At 39.9% G+C, this 16,002-nt stretch overlaps 1 protein-coding gene across 1 annotated transcript in view; it reads right to left on the bottom strand.

Moving 5' to 3' along the window:
• Window positions 1-16,002, bottom strand: part of LMTK3 (lemur tyrosine kinase 3) — a 154,821-nt gene that overhangs the window by 69,762 nt on the left and 69,057 nt on the right. The window contains exon 5 of the mRNA XM_053689930.1: window positions 10,722-10,840. Within this exon, the coding sequence (XP_053545905.1) occupies window positions 10,722-10,840 (119 nt within the window). The remainder of the gene's footprint in view (window positions 1-10,721; window positions 10,841-16,002) is intronic.

Here is a 16,002-nt window from a genome sequence, read left to right as displayed (position 1 = left end):
ATATTCGGGGCGTGCAGCATTATATTGTTCATGTCCAATTTCCCTGTTAATGAGTTTCGGCCAAGTGGTTGCCTCTGTCTGCGAGTGTCCGTCAGGTTCCCCAGCTAGCGCAATGTGTCTGCATGTCGAGTATGTCAGCTGAGGCCCTACCTGTAAGTTATCGAGTACCCGCATGTAAAAAACATCTGATGATGCGTAGTGGTCGCCAGTGGCCGGGCCTTCAGCAGTATAGCAAGCTCCTTTGAAATGCTCGCAGTCTGAGACCGGCATCGAGCTCATCTGCGTCTGAGTGAAATCATCACGGCATTGAAGGCTTTGTTGTCTCGTAGCAAAATTGTGAGGCTCTATCTCTGGTATTGTGTGCGCCGTGGAATTGGCGCCATATGGTTTGTTTGAGTCATAGAAACTGTTCCTTTGAGCGCATAATATATTGTTATTATAAATCTTGGCCACTAGATAATCGTATGGCGCTTTATCAAGTAATTTTTCAAAGAGTCTCTCCAGCCTCTCAAAAGAAGGTGTTAGGCAGTATTGAAAATCTGGTTCTCCTATGCAGATCATAGTGAAGGAAGAAGTACATAAGCACACACACTCCTCTGTCATATACCTGTTTCCCAGTGTCTTATCGGTGTGTCCTCATATATATCAGGTGTGATTGAGTTTTGAAGAGATTCGGTAAGTCAGCCTGATCTGACAGCACCGATAACCCGGCTCTTCCCGGGGGGGAGGTGGCTACCAACTAGTAGGCCGCCGCCTTTGGCCGTTCTCCGATCTGAATGTCCAATTTCATTAATACAGCAAATATGAATAATTTAGATCCCCAAGTACCAGTACTATGAGGCTTTCTGTTTTTATGTTCGTATCTTCACTGTGAGATATTAATAATCAGCGGATTATCAAAAGTTCGTTTGGAGCTTTCAGAAAATGCGTCCAGTCCTGAACGCTGCACGGACACGCCCCCGGGTCTGTTGTTTTTACTGAGCGCATCGGGCCAGCTGTATAGTCACAGCCCGGCCCAACTGCGCCATTAGACACAGTGCAGCTCGCTCCTGCTGTCAGACAGAGCGGGAGCGAGCTGCACTGTGTCTAATGGCGCGGTCGGGCCGGGCTGTGACTATACAGCTGGCCCGATGCGCTCAGTAAAAACAACAGACCCGCTCAGCAGAGTACAGAGAGCGGGTCTGTAAAACAGCTGTATGAATATTATGAATATTATGATTTACAAAGTTTGGCTAATATAATGTTATATAATTCTGCACTATGTGCAGAATTATATAACATTATTTTTAAGGTTTACTGACCCTTTAAATAGGGCATGGAATTTTAAACAACTTCCCAATTTACTTTTATCACCAATTTTGCTTTGTTCTCTTGGTATACTTAGTTGAATGCTAAACCTAGGAGGTTCCTATGCTAATTTCTTAGACCTTGAAGACTGCCTGTAATCTGAATACATTTTGACCACTAGAGAGCATTAGTTCACATGTTTTATATAGATAACATTGAGCTCAAGACGTAAAGTGACCTAGGACTGAGCACTGATTGGCTAAACTGCATGTCTGTCAAAGAACTGAAATAAGGGGCAGTCAGCAGAATCTTAGATACAAGATAATTACAGAGGTAAAACGTGTATTATTATAACTGTGTTGGTTATGCAAAACTGGGGAATGGGTAATAAAGAGATTATCTTTCTTTTTAAACAACAAAAAATCTGGTGTTGACTGTCCCTTTAAGCACACTATTGTTCAACCATTTTGTATGCTTATTTTCAGTGTAACTTTAGAGCATGATATATTGATCAATGAGAAAAAAGGCTGAAGAAAGACAGAAATAAACTTTTTTGCATGTTACTGAAAGGCTAGGTAAGCAAATGTGTGTAAATATGTCCAAAGAGGTAGCAACTGCAATTTTAAATGGTTGAGAGTTCCTGTTGTTTGGTACTGTGTATAAATTAAGTCTTAGGTTTCAGAGATAGACAAGTAGATTATGGAAAATACAGTGATTTCTAAGTCAGCATGCCAAACTTGAAATATAGGTGGTAGCAAGCCAGTACAATACAGCATTTAAGCATTGTAACTCTTTATTTGAAATTCCAACAACAGTTGTAGCTAGAAGATATGAAAGGTACTTTATCCAGGTTATATTTTTTTCATTTAAATATGCAAATGCTACCATGGCTGACCCCTTATGTTTAAATGTTGGGCTATACTAGAGCAACACCAGGAGTTAACATGTTATGATTTTAAGAACTGTGAGCCTCCTATGTCTTGTGACTTGAGCCCATTTCTTTTTTTCAAGATTCAACCTCAACTATGCTGTCAGCATTTAACTTTGCATAAGCAGTTCTGTGCAATGCCGCCCCCTGCAGATTCGTGGTCAATCGGCTGCTAGCAGGGGGTGTCAATCATCCCGATAGTATGCGATCGGGTGGATTGCTGTCTGCCGCCTCAGAGCTGCATCTTAACTCCTCTTTCCGGCGACACATGTGTAACATATACACAGCAAACATCAGTGGAGTTTTTTGCCTTACACATGGCATAGAAATTGTTTTAGAGGAGTATAAACCTGAAATGACATTTTAGGAAATCCAAATTCCAAAAAGGTTTGAAACAGCTAAGGGTTGTGGCCCTCAGTTCACAGTAGTTCTTCAGCTACTCTATTAATGTTATAAAATATAGAGCATCAAATGCTACAGAAAGACCAAGAGGCTTCAATCTTCTCCAAATAGAACAACCACATTTCTCTCTTGCCATCATTGATTGTTAAACCAAGGATTGTTCCTGTGCTGTGCTCTTCACAAAACAGTTGCTAAAATGGATCATAGAAATTGTATTTGTGTATTTAATGCTAATCCTCCAGGTGCCAAAAAAGATAGGAAGAGAAGGCATGAAACAAAGCTGTAGTTTATTAAATTTACACTCTGATTTTTTGAAGTAATGTCCTTACAAATTTTGCTAACAGCTTTCCAGAAGAGACACTTGGGTACTCAAAAAACCTGGGTGGTGTATACTGTGTCATCTATTTAAACACAGGCAAAGGTATAACACTGATCCATAAAGTATTTTTTATTAATTCTTGATTTCCATGGAGCATCACTTTGGGAAAAGTAGTTAATAAAAGGGAGTTCTGTAAAATCCTGATCATAGACTATTGTTATCTTTAACTGCTACCAAGAATATATTACATTAAAATGCAGCTGATCCATATAAATAACCAGACATTAGTCACATTGTGGGCCCAATTCTCTAAAGCTGTCTGGTCTGACTAGATGATATAAGCAGTCTTGTCAGTACCGCAAGGTCCATAAAAGAATATAAGAAATAGAGATTTAAGTTTGAGAGCTGTTTATCTCGAAGTGCAGGGTCCTGGATGTGAAAGAGAGACACTTATATTACAATTTAATGTTAAAGCAAACCAAAATATTTGTACGATTTTCCTCCATGCCAGCAAATTTGTGACCTTCAGGCCCCACATGAAGCTGCCAATAAACATCTGCCTCTTTTGCATAATAACACATTCTATCATGACTAGGAACTTTTGCAGCACAGGAAATATTTTATCTTGCTTCAACTTGGTCAAACTGTATTATACTTTTGCTTGAGCCATGAAGATATTGTACTACACTACATGCTATAAAAAGGCATCTGTGATGAGAGCAGGATGTGATGTCACTAGTTTGTGGGCGGGGCTTAGGTCCGGTGTCTGTGTCGCAGTTAGTTAGTACAATCAACCTGACCAGATGTGTATTGCTATGCTCTGTAATAAAATAGAGTTGTACTATCATTGCTGTGTCCTGCATATGTCCTGCATCTCATGACATGGTGTCAGAAGTTCTGGACTGCGCTTCTGTTCCTGATCGATTGCAATGTCAAAGTTTACCCCACCTGAGCCTTTTGACTTTTCTCAGCCTGCAGCTTGGCCCACATGGCGTCAGCGGTTTCAGCGCTTCAGGATTGCATCCAAACTGAACAAGGAGAGTGGTGAAGTACAAGTTAATTCTCTTTTATACTCTATGGGGAAAGATGTGGAGCCAGTGATCAATGCTTTTACTTTCCAAGAAGGGGAAGAAGTTAACTTTGATATAGTTATGGATAAACTCAGTGCCCACTTTGTGCCCAAAAGAAATGTGATTCATGAGAGAGCTTGTTTTCACAAATGTAATCAGCGTGTGGGAGAATCTGTGGAGTCATTTGTGCGCAGCCTGTATGAATTAGCTGAATTCTGTGAGTTTGGTGTTGCTAAAGAAGAGCAAATCAGAGACAGAATAGTTATTGGAATTGCAGATGCTGAATTTTCCCTGAAGCTGCAGTTAGAGCCTGATTTAACATTAGATGGGGCTATTAGGATGGCCCGCCAGAGTGAACTGGTGAAAAAGCAAAGTGCTGATCTGAGGTCTGAGAATATTGTGGATGAAGTGCAACAGTCTAGGAAAACTACTAGTGAGAGGCACAGTGTTAGCGGTAGATCTAAAGTACTGGAAAGGCCTAGAAGGGGATGGGCGCAACATGGCCGATGCACACGGTGCTACCGGGCTCATGATCAGAGTGCTATATGCCCGGCCAGAGATAAAAGATGCAGAAAATGTAACAGAATAGGCCATTTTGAAGTGCTGTGTAAAACTGAATACATTAAGGAGATGCAGGTGGACAGTGACCAGGAGGGTCAGGAAATGTCTTTTGTGGGGTCTGTTGTGGAACGGACAAGCTCAGAGGAAGATTGGAAAGTTACTTTTACTGTAATGGGAGCCAAAGTTGATTTTAAGATTGACACAGGAGCAGATATCACTGTAATGTCTTTTGCCGAATTTATGAAACTGCCTCGACAGCCCCAGCTAGCGAAGGTTACTACAAATGTCCATAGTCCTGGTGGCCGCATTGATTGTGTGGGGAAATTTCTTGCCAGTTGTGAGTACAAGCAGAGGAAGTTCACCATGTGGGTGCATGTGATCCGAGGCCAGTGTGTTAACAGTTTATTGAGCAGAAAAGCAGCCTGTGACTTGGGCCTCGTGGCCAGAGTGAATGAGATTTCCGAAGATATGTTTGGCGAGTTGGGCCTACTTAACTGCAAACCTGTCCGTATAGCACTTAAATGTGACGCAGTCCCATACAGTATTTCTAACCCTCGTAGAATTCCATTCCCGCTCATGCCTCAAGTGGAGAAAGAGCTTATGCACATGAAGTCTATGGGGGTTATTGAAGAGGTTGTTGAAGCGACTGATTGGTGTGCCCCCATTGTTCCAGTTGCAAAGAAAAACGGAAAGGTGCGCATCTGTGTGGACCTGAAAAGGTTGAATGAAGCAGTGAAGAGAGAGAGATATGTGCTGCCGACATTGGAAGATATAGCTCCAAAGTTGGCTGGGGCGAAGTTCTTTTCCACATTAGACGCTTCTAGCGGCTTTTGGCAGATCCCCCTGGATCCAAAGTGCCGCAAACTGACTACCTTTATCACACCGGTAGGTCGGTTCTGCTTCTGCAGACTCCCCTTTGGGATATCCTCCGCTCCTGAAATTTTTCAAAGGGAAATGAGTTCTCTCCTGAGTGACCACGTGGGCACAGCGGTCATCATGGACGACATTCTAGTGTATGGGTCTACAGTGGAGGAGCATGATCAGCATTTAAGAGGTGTGCTACAGGCTATCAAAGAGTCTGGGCTGAAACTGAATAAAGAAAAAGTGTCATTTTAGGAAAACTGAATTATGCTACTTTGGGCATATCATCAACGGGGATGGCATCAAGCCAGACCCCGAGAAAATTTGTGCTATTGAACAGATGAAGAGCCCTTCTGATGTACATGAGCTGAGACAGATATTGGGCCTTGTACATTATGTGGGCAAGTTTCTTCCAGATTTATCAACAGTTTTACACCCTGTCACAGAGTTGCTTAAGAAAGACATTGCCTGGGTCTGGGGACCTTCACAAGAAAAAGCCTTTCTGCATGCCAAGTCCCTGCTGGGGTCTGCCCCAGTGCTGGGGTTCTACGACCCTTCAAAAAAGACTGTGGTTAGTGCTGATGCAAGCATTTATGGGTTGGGGGCTGCACTCCTGCAGCTGAATGACAATAAACTACAGCCCATCGCCTACTGTTCCCGCACACTGACAGCTGCGGAGTCAAAATACGCTCAAATTGAGAAAGAGTGCCTGGCTGCAGTTTGGGCCTGTGAGCGCTTTCAGCGTTATCTAGTGGGTTTGGAGAAATTTAGTCTGGAAACTGACCACAAACCGCTAGTCCCTCTAATCAATTCTTATGACATTGACAAAACACCCTTGAGATGCCAGAGACTTTTAATGAGACTGCTCAGGTTCAATGTTCAGGCAGTGCATGTGCCGGGGAAACAGCTGGTTGTGGCAGATACACTATCCAGGCTCCCGCTGGCTGCTGCTGAAGAATCCTCCACAGAATCGGATGTGAAAGTGTATGTTGATTCAGTTCTGGCCTCTAAGTCCATTTCTTCAAGGAAACTGGAAGAGATAAAGAGAGAGACATATTTGGACACAGATCTGCAAGAAGTTATAAGGTACATAAAAGAAGGCTGGCCCGAGAGCCGGGCAGCCTGGATGTCTTTAAGTGCTTACCAGCCAGAGAGGTCGCAGCTCACAGAGCTGGAGGGGTTGGTGCTGTTCCAAGACCGCATTGTAATTCCTGTCAGCATGAGGAAAGAGATGTTAAACAGGATTCACGATGGCCACTTAGGCATTACAAAGTGCAGAGAAAGGGCAGCTACAGCTGTGTGGTGGCCTGGGATCAGCTCCGACATTGCAAATCATGTGTCTAAATGTGCCTTTTGCAGGGAACGCCGGCCTACTCAGAGAAGGGAGCCCTTGATGTCTACTCCGCTGCCTGCGGGGCCGTGGCAGAAAATAGCTGCTGATTTGTGCGAACTGCATGGGAAAAAGTTTCTTGTTGTGATCGACTACTATTCCAGGTATTTGGAAATTGCACCCCTGAATGATATCACAAGTCAGGCCGTTATCATTCGCCTGAAGAGCTTGTTCGCCCGCTGGGGCATTCCAATGGAGCTGGTGAGTGATAATGGTATGCAGTTCGCTTCTACAGAGTTCAGTGCTTTCAGCAGGGAATATGATTTTGTACATTCCACGTCAAGTCCACATTATCCGCAGGCCAACGGAATGGCTGAAAGGGCAGTTCAAACAACAAAATTCATTCTAAAACAATCTGAGCCGTACCTAGCCCTCTTGTCATACAGGGCAATGCCCATTCAAGCCACCGGGTTTAGCCCGGCACAGCTGATGCTAGGACGCCAGATTCGCACCACTTTACCCTCAGTGGGTGTCTTCAAGCCGCCTGGCCCTGTTCCTCGGGACGAAGTCCTTAGGAGGGATGAAGAGGCCAAAAAGGGTTATCGTTTCTTCTACGACAGGAGACATTCTGTCAGGCCCTTACAGGAACTGAAAGCGGGCCAAAGTGTCAGAATTAAACTGGACGATGAGAAGAAATGGAAGACGCCTGCTACGGTAGTTGGCCGCTCTCCAGAACCAAGGTCTTATACAGTCCTTACGGAGGGAGGGACGGTTACACGCCGTAACCGAAGACATCTTCAGTCTGTACCTGAGAGTCTGGAACTGGATGCCTCAGTACCACCGCCGGTGGGATCCCCTGTTCTAAGAGAGGTGCCTTCCCCTCAGCAAGACCACAACGGGGATATATCTTTGCCTCCAGCAGACTCTTGTTCACCATCTTCTGTTTCAGAGGACAGTTCATGCAAAGTTACATTAAGCGGAAGAGTGGTGAAACTTCCGGCCCGATATAGGGACTGACTTTAGCTAGAACAGTGACCGGAAGTATGGGCAGAATAATCCCATGGTCACTGTGGACTAGGGTAGTCTACCCCGATGTCCAAGTCAGGATGTAATTTATCTGTTCATGTTTTCTAACCTATTTGTTTTTATAATGTTCAAAAACAAAAATGTTGTTGTATACCCTGTTGGTGTACCTTGTTATTTGTTATATGTAAATGTATGCTTCGCCTTTGAAAAAGGGGAAGATGTGATGAGAGCAGGATGTGATGTCACTAGTTTGTGGGCGGGGCTTAGGTCCGGTGTCTGTGTCGCAGTTAGTTTAGTACAATCAACCTGTCTAGATGTGTATTGCTATGCTCTGTAATAAAATAGAGTTGTACCATCATTGCTGTGTCCTGCTTATGTCCTTCATCTCATGACAGCATCTATGTGTGTAATTGTGTGCTTGTATGAGTGTAACTAAAGCCTATGCATGCATAAGGAATGTCAAATTTTGCAAGCAGAGCTTCCAACTTACCCCCATTTTGTATGATTGGCATTGGTGGAAGGCACTGTCCCACCATCCCTCCTGTGTTGTTTCTACTTTTAATCAAATCCTGTTTTCTATTAATGCAACCTGGCACTCCCCATACTCTGCCTAGGAATACCCACGCCTCAACCAGGAATTTCCAAACACCACCTATGAGTAGTACAACTCCACCACCGGACAGCTCAACCCCACCATGTGACCACCCTATTCCTCCTCAGCCCTTTCAAATCCTGCCAGTCTCAATATAGAAGTCTGGTACTACAGGAGGTATGCAAAAGCAGTGCTATATAATACCTTTACAACTATTGGAAACCTTTGTTGTATACCAACTTCATGTTAAATAATTTACATTTGATATCAAGCTACAAACTGAAATTCTCCCGGGAGTTTGTTTCAATAGAAAGGAATCCTGGATGACCTTCCATTGAAGCATATTTTTCCTGCTATCGCTTACAGCTGATAGGCAAACAAAAACATGAGCAGGAGGCCAGATATATATATTTTTAATGCAATATTGTCAGATAAGGCATTTGATTTCCACAGGGAGGAGAAAAAAAAGCTTTGTTGGAAAAAACTCTGATTAAACATAAATAGCCTATTCATAACCAACAGGAAGCAAAATTCACTGTAGAATCGATGTCTGTTCATAAAAGTTCATAATACTGAGATTCGTTGTAGGTGATTTATTTAGTTTTCAAGATAAGCATTAGCTTATAACTTAATCTGTTTTATAGTTCCACGTGAAAAAAATAAATAATTTAAATACTATAGCACTAGGGCTCATTCTTAAAATGGATTTATTCTATTAATTTACATGTTTGTTAGACACTACCTGACTTTTCAACAATCTTATATTGAGTGATGTCATCACTAGCATGTGCACTTACAAATATTAATCTGCTTAAAAATAACATTTACATCCCCCAGTACTGTTTGTGATTGGCTGTACTAAGTAGTCATTCCTTTGAAATTACAGGTGATCAGTCTAGTGCAATATTTGTATTTGAGCAACCAGGAAATTTCACTCTGGGGGCCCGATTATTAAAAACTTGCAGCACAGAAATCATGAAAAAAAATCCTTTTTTTATTATTATATTGTAATGAATGTGTCCTTTACGCCCAGAACTCAACCCAACAGGATAAACATCTCTTAGGCTGAAATTTTTCTTCTTAAAATTCTTTGAGGGACCTTGTAGTACTAATTAAACTTTACAGATAATCTCACCAGACCAGAGAACTTTAGAGAACTGGACCCTGCAAGAAAATATCACAGGTCAGTTGTCTATACTGTGAAATGGTACATGCCTCTGTTACTTGGCCAAGGTCATCAATCAGTTATTCGGATATACCAGTGACCTAGGGTCCGATGATCAAAAATTTGCTGCTACGGATAGCAATAATACAAAATTGTAGAGTTTATTTTGTAATACAGACGTCTCTTCTTCACATACAGAACCCTGCGTAGTGAGATAAACATCTCTCAATCTAAAATGTGTGTTTCTAAAATTATTTGAGGGAGCTCAACGTACTGATAACACTTCTTAGATCATCAGGCCTTTAGAGCTATTTATATGTTTGCTTGAGATAAATTAAATTGTTTCAACATGTCAAACTATTAATGGAACATTAGAGACGTTTTTTTCTTTCATGTTTCAGATAGAACATACCATTTTAGATGACTTTCCAATCTATTAATTTTCTCAATTAGCTTCATTCTTTTGATATCCCTTGTTGAAGGATCATCAATGCATTACTGGGAGCTAGAAGAACAGATCAGGTCAGCCAATGACAAGAGGCATATACTGTATGTGCAGCCACCAATCAGCACCCAGCTTCCAGTAGTGGATTACTGCTCCTGAGGCTGCATAGGTATGACGTTTAACAAAGGATACCAAGAGAGCACAGACAATTAGATAACAGAGGTAAATTGTAAAGCTGTTTAAAATAGCATGCTCCATCTAAAGAGTAAAAGTTTAATTTTAACTTTACAGTTAATCTGTAAATTCACTTCTTATAAAAAACACATACAATATAATTTTAACAACACCAAATAAAACAACATTATATACAGTTACAACACAATATAGACCTGTATGTATATATATATATATATATATATATATATATATATATATATATATATATATATATATAGTACATATAAACTATACCCCTTTCGTCAGAAATTCTAAAGAAGAGGAGTGTAGTCCCCAAAACATTAAAATTACATTTCACATTTGTTTTGTCCTAAATCCTGTGAGTGTGTGTTTTTTTAGTATCTTTTAAATAACCACAGCAACCAGGTCTTTTTTCTCAATGTGGAGGGTGGATTCAAATGACATATATATGTATTTATACAGGTGTGTGTTTGTATAAATGTATGTCCCTAGCTGACATAGATGTTTAAAATGTATATGTAATATGGTATAACTCACCTATAAGGCTGCGCTTCTGATAAAAACTTTCTTTGTTCTAATGGGCTGGCACTAACTCGCAACTCCTTCACCACGACTTGAGCTGGGGTATAGTCTGAGAAAATCTCTCCCAAGATTACCTTCACAGGAAAGCAAGCAATGGGATAATTATAACACATTACATGGTAAAGAATATATTAAATTGATAGCTTGATTTGGCATAGAAATGACTCAAATATATAGATATTATTTAACAATATTACATTACAATGATTGGCAAATAAATTAATTTAAAACAGTATTCCTTGAAAAAGGAGTTTCTTCTTTTATAAAGAAGCAATGCCAATAAAAATAAATATTTTTTTCTAAATTGTAATTGCTGTTTGAATGTCAAAAGGGCTCAGCTGATATCAGCAATAGAATAAGTAAATACCCACAAGATTTTCCTATTGTAATTAAACATTAGATATAAGAAACTACAAAGTTTCACCATCTGATTTTAAAAGGATATTATGCTTCTAAAGTATTTTCTCACTCCTACAATAATTTATAGATGTACGCCACATTTACATTGTTAATGTTAATCTTTACAGCAATGCTGATAGCCATTGTGGGAGGTGTAAATGATTTTTTTTTTTACAAAGGTGTCAGAACAGCATATTGATCCATCCCCATTACACAGGGAAATTATTTCTTAAATGTTAATTTTCAGTCTGTTCAGATAGAATCCATTAAAATATTTTGGCTTGCAGAAAGCTGATGTTAATATGCTTATATTTATATTGTAAAGGAAAAGAATGCCCTTTACATCATGTAATGTGAAACATTATTTTAATCTGTAAGACATATATATTTAGAAAACATAACCCCTTTCAGAGAAAAACTTGCCCAAAATCCCGAAGAATGTTAAGTATTTTTGCTATTACTCCATTTAAACAGAATTGTTTTTATTTCTTTTATTTAACTATCAAAACGTTATATACTAAGCCCATTTTGGTATATTTCATGCCACTGTTTCACTGCCAAATGGGATCATATTAAACAATCGCTAACTTTTTCACGAACTTTGGATTTCTCACTGAAGTAATTTTCACACAGCTACTTCAGTCATAAGGCAAATGGTTGTAAAAGGTTCTCTGGGGTCCCATTTGTTCAGAAATAGCAGACATGCATGGCTTTGCAATTAGTTTTAGCAATTAGAAGTACACTAATTGCAGCTGCGCACCACCTTTCTGAAATTCCCAGCAGTGAAGGGGTTAATTAGTTAGCTGTTTAGGGTAATATATTTTAATGCAGGGATTACCCTCCCACCTGACACTTTCCACCTCCCTGATCCCTCCCAAACAACTCTCTCCCCTCCCACACACACACTTCTGACCACCATCTTCAGTACTAGCAGACAGTCTGCCAGTATGAAGTTTTTTTTAAATAAATTAATTTTATTTATGTGTTTATTTTTCTGTAGTTTATGATCCCCCCTTACCCTCCTACCTCCCTGATCCCTCCCAAACAGGTGTCTAACCATCCCCCACCTAATGGTGTCTGTCATCTTAGGTACTGGCAGCTGTCTGCGAGTACCCAGTTTATAGTTTTTTTTAATAATTTTTTTTTTAATATTTTCCATAGTGTAGGGATCCCCCCCTGATTTTTTAGCCCCTCCCCCAACATAACTAAGTTTTTTCCTGTAGCATAGCATCCCCTCCATCCCTCTCCCTAGCAAACTATTTTTTTTCCGTAGGCCCCTACCTGCCATTCACTCCCCTTCCACCACCGAGTCACTGTCCGTAACGATCAAGCATCTGCCTTCATATGGAACTGGAGCATCAATCTGGTTTCAAATGCAGACAGATTCCTCAAGCTCAGGGACAGCAGCTCTCGACTGTAACTTTACAGCCAAGGCTGTTGTACTTGTAGTGTCCTGAAGCTTGTCCTCACAAAGTAGCGAACCCCAGACTGGCTCTTCCAGTTAAAAAGTTAAATTTTATTGCGGTCACAAAATACGCAAAGCACAAAAATGATCCCAAGTACACCATTAAATCTTCAACAGAATGGCTGATATAGAAAAGAATCAAGGTGTTGCAATGGCCCAGTCAAAGTCCAGACCTCAACCCAAATTAAATGCTTCCTTAAGTCCTTAAAAGAGCTGTGCATAAATGAATACACACAACCCTCAATGAACTGAAGCAACGTTGTAAAGAAGAGTGGGCCAAAATTCCTCCACAACGATGTGAAAGACTGATAAAGTCATACAGAAAATGATTACTTCAAGTTATTGCTGCTAAAGGTGGTTCTACAACCTATTGAATCATAAGATGTACTTAGTTTTTCACACAGGGCTTCTCCATTCTAGCTTTATATTTGTTAAATAAATCATGACATGATGTAATGTGTCATGTGTTGTTCATCTGAGGTTGTATTTACCTCATTTTAAGACCTGCTAAGGACCAGATGATTGTTATTATGTCCTGATACGTAAAACCATAGAATTCAAAGAGAGTGTACTTTCTTTTTCGCATGACTGTACATGACATTTTGTAAAACTAATGAGATTTGTAAGAAACATAAGAAATGTTAAGCAGTCCCATTCTTGCAATTAACCTTTTTTATTTCATACTCGCATTTAAGTGATTGTAAGTTACAGTAACTTTGTCTTCTTAAACAAGATTTCTATTGCGTCTTCTTGATCGAGATTTAACAGTTTGCCATTCTGTCTTGTTAATTGGCAACTGAGATTGTCTGCACAGGGTTTTACAGAAAACAGAAGTCCCAAAAATCTGTCTGTTAATAATCACTATTTACAATATCTATAACCTTGTGACACCATCTTCTTACAGTAATAGAAAAGAAAATATCATTCTGTACAGTGCGGTTTGGAACGTTTGTAGAAATTTTAAACCTTGTAACTTAAAGGTTTCACAATTTAAAGTATGAGAACTGTTAAAATCTTATTATAGAAGATGAGATAGGCTGTGCGCACTTTCTTCTTATGGAGATTAATTTCCTGCAATATTATTGATTTTAGATGAAAATCTCACCAATTCAGAAAATAAGGTGACAAAAAAAAAGAAATATTAAGGCTCAGATTTAACAAAGACCGGGCGGAGAGGGGTTACATCCTGTTTGAAGTTTGTGGAAATCCCTAAACTGCACAACACATAGAAATCATAACAGTAGCGTACAAGTGCAATTAATTAATAAAGGTTGAATAATGCCTGTAAGATATACTCAGAACTGTCAAGTCACACTCGCGGAGATTACAAGTCGTGTGCTGACTGCTGCGTGTGCGATATGTTTTTTCTTTAGGCTCCCGCGAGCATCTTCTGCCTCTCTAGCCTCACCAATCCTTATGTTATTAAAGTGAAGGTCAATTTTAATGTGAAAGTGCCCGGTTTTAAAAAAACTATTAAAAACAAGGGCACTTTCATTCATGAAAATTGACATTTCAGCCGTTTTTTAAAAATATACTTACCTTTTCTTCTCGAAGCCGCTCCAGTGCTTCACCAGCCCGTCACAAGCCTCTTCATACGTCAGCAATGATGATTCCGGCATCCTCCAATCACGGCTTACCCATCGGGGTAATAATTTCCTGAGGCAACGTCGTGATTGGAGGAAGCCGGTTTCGTCATTGCTGGGTAAGTAAACCAGGAAGAAACAGGCGGGGCATTGTTTCAGAACGGCGATCCGGCGTTTCAGAAGAACAAGGTAAGTATTTTTAAAATACGGTGCTATGTCAATTTTCATGAATTAAAGTGCCCCTGTTTTTAATAGTTTTTTTAAAAAACGGGCACTTTCACATGAAAATTGACCTTCACTTTAAATAATATTTAATAAAATAATGACTGATGAGACTAAAGAGGCTGAAGACACTCGAGAGAGTCTAAAGAAAAAACATATTGAGGCCGAATTATCAAATGTCTGTCGGACCTGATCCGACAGTGCGGATCAGGTCCGAGAGACATCGCTAAATGCGGAGAGCAATACGCTCTCCGTATTCAGCATTGCCCCAGCAGCTCACAACACCGCCCCCTGCAGACTCGCAGCCAATGGGTCACCAGCAGGGAGGTGTCAATCAATCCGATTGTACTCAATTGGGTTGAATTGTGGTGATGTCTGTCCGCCTGCTCAGAGCAGGAGGACAGGGTTATGGAGCACAGTCTTTAGACCGCTGCTTCATAACTGCTGTTTCTGGCGAGTCTGAAGACTCGCCAGAAACATGGGCCCTCAAGCTACCATTCGGAGCTTGATAAATGGGCCTCATTGCGCATGTGCTGCAGTCTAGCCAACTATGAGGTAGTGGCACACTTTTCTCAGATCATGCAATGGATCAGTAACATCCCACTATGAAAAAAGCAAAATGGTGAACAATTATTTCTGAGTTATCAACCAGGCTCAGAAAACTGCATCAAGTTTACATTTATAATATATAATACAATGGCTTTGTCACGTTACATGCACAAAATGTTTTTGAAATATTAAAATAACCTAATAAAAACTAGATTTTATCAACTAGCTACTACATAGAGAATTGCTATAGTCTTTAAAATTGTAGAATTAAAAAAATGCAAGATTATATACTTGTGAAAGGTACAATAAATGAATTCTATGTTTTTAATATATAATGAAAATGTAATTATATTTCTTTTTTCACAAATGAAACTTTATAACTTTGTATTAGATTTTTTTAAGTATTAAGAATTAGTACAGAATTGCTAACAAAAAAAAATTCATTTTACAAATTAAAAATATATTGAAATATGTGCCCCCACACGCTCAGGTTGATGTGTCCCATTTCTTATAAACATATGTTAACAGGGTTTAACTGACATATCTTTTAGGGTCCATATAACTTTGTCTTTGGATCTTACAGTTTGCGGACAGAGCAGCTGTGAAAAAGACAAGCCTGATACCACATAAGGGACATTGCCCTAGCCTGGATGCATTTAGTTAAATATTTATGTTGGGCCAAACCCTCACACTAAATTAGGCGCCTTTTAAGATAATAGGACCTATAATACGCCCCATGCGATATAGTTTATATCTCGAAATGGTGGCCCCATGGTTAGAAGTCCTGGTTCCAGAACTCAACTCTTGTATTCCAGTCAACCTTATACTCCATACCATTATATCTCAGTAGGCTAGGGACTATAGATGTCAAGTAACCATCATCTAACACTTATACAGTATAATTTTCAATAGAAAGTCTGTCTGTTGCATGTAAAAATGTAAGACATATTATAGATGTGTCTAGCTGTAGCTCTAGCATTGTTATTCTTTAGTTTATTATTCTACATATATTTAGATC

The sequence above is a fragment of the Bombina bombina genome, chromosome 8 (genome assembly GCF_027579735.1).
Source record: "Bombina bombina isolate aBomBom1 chromosome 8, aBomBom1.pri, whole genome shotgun sequence".
Classification (NCBI taxonomy): Eukaryota; Metazoa; Chordata; class Amphibia; order Anura; family Bombinatoridae; genus Bombina; species Bombina bombina.
The sequence above is the reverse complement of the archived record's forward strand: the minus strand, read 5'-3'. Positions and strand labels throughout refer to the sequence as shown.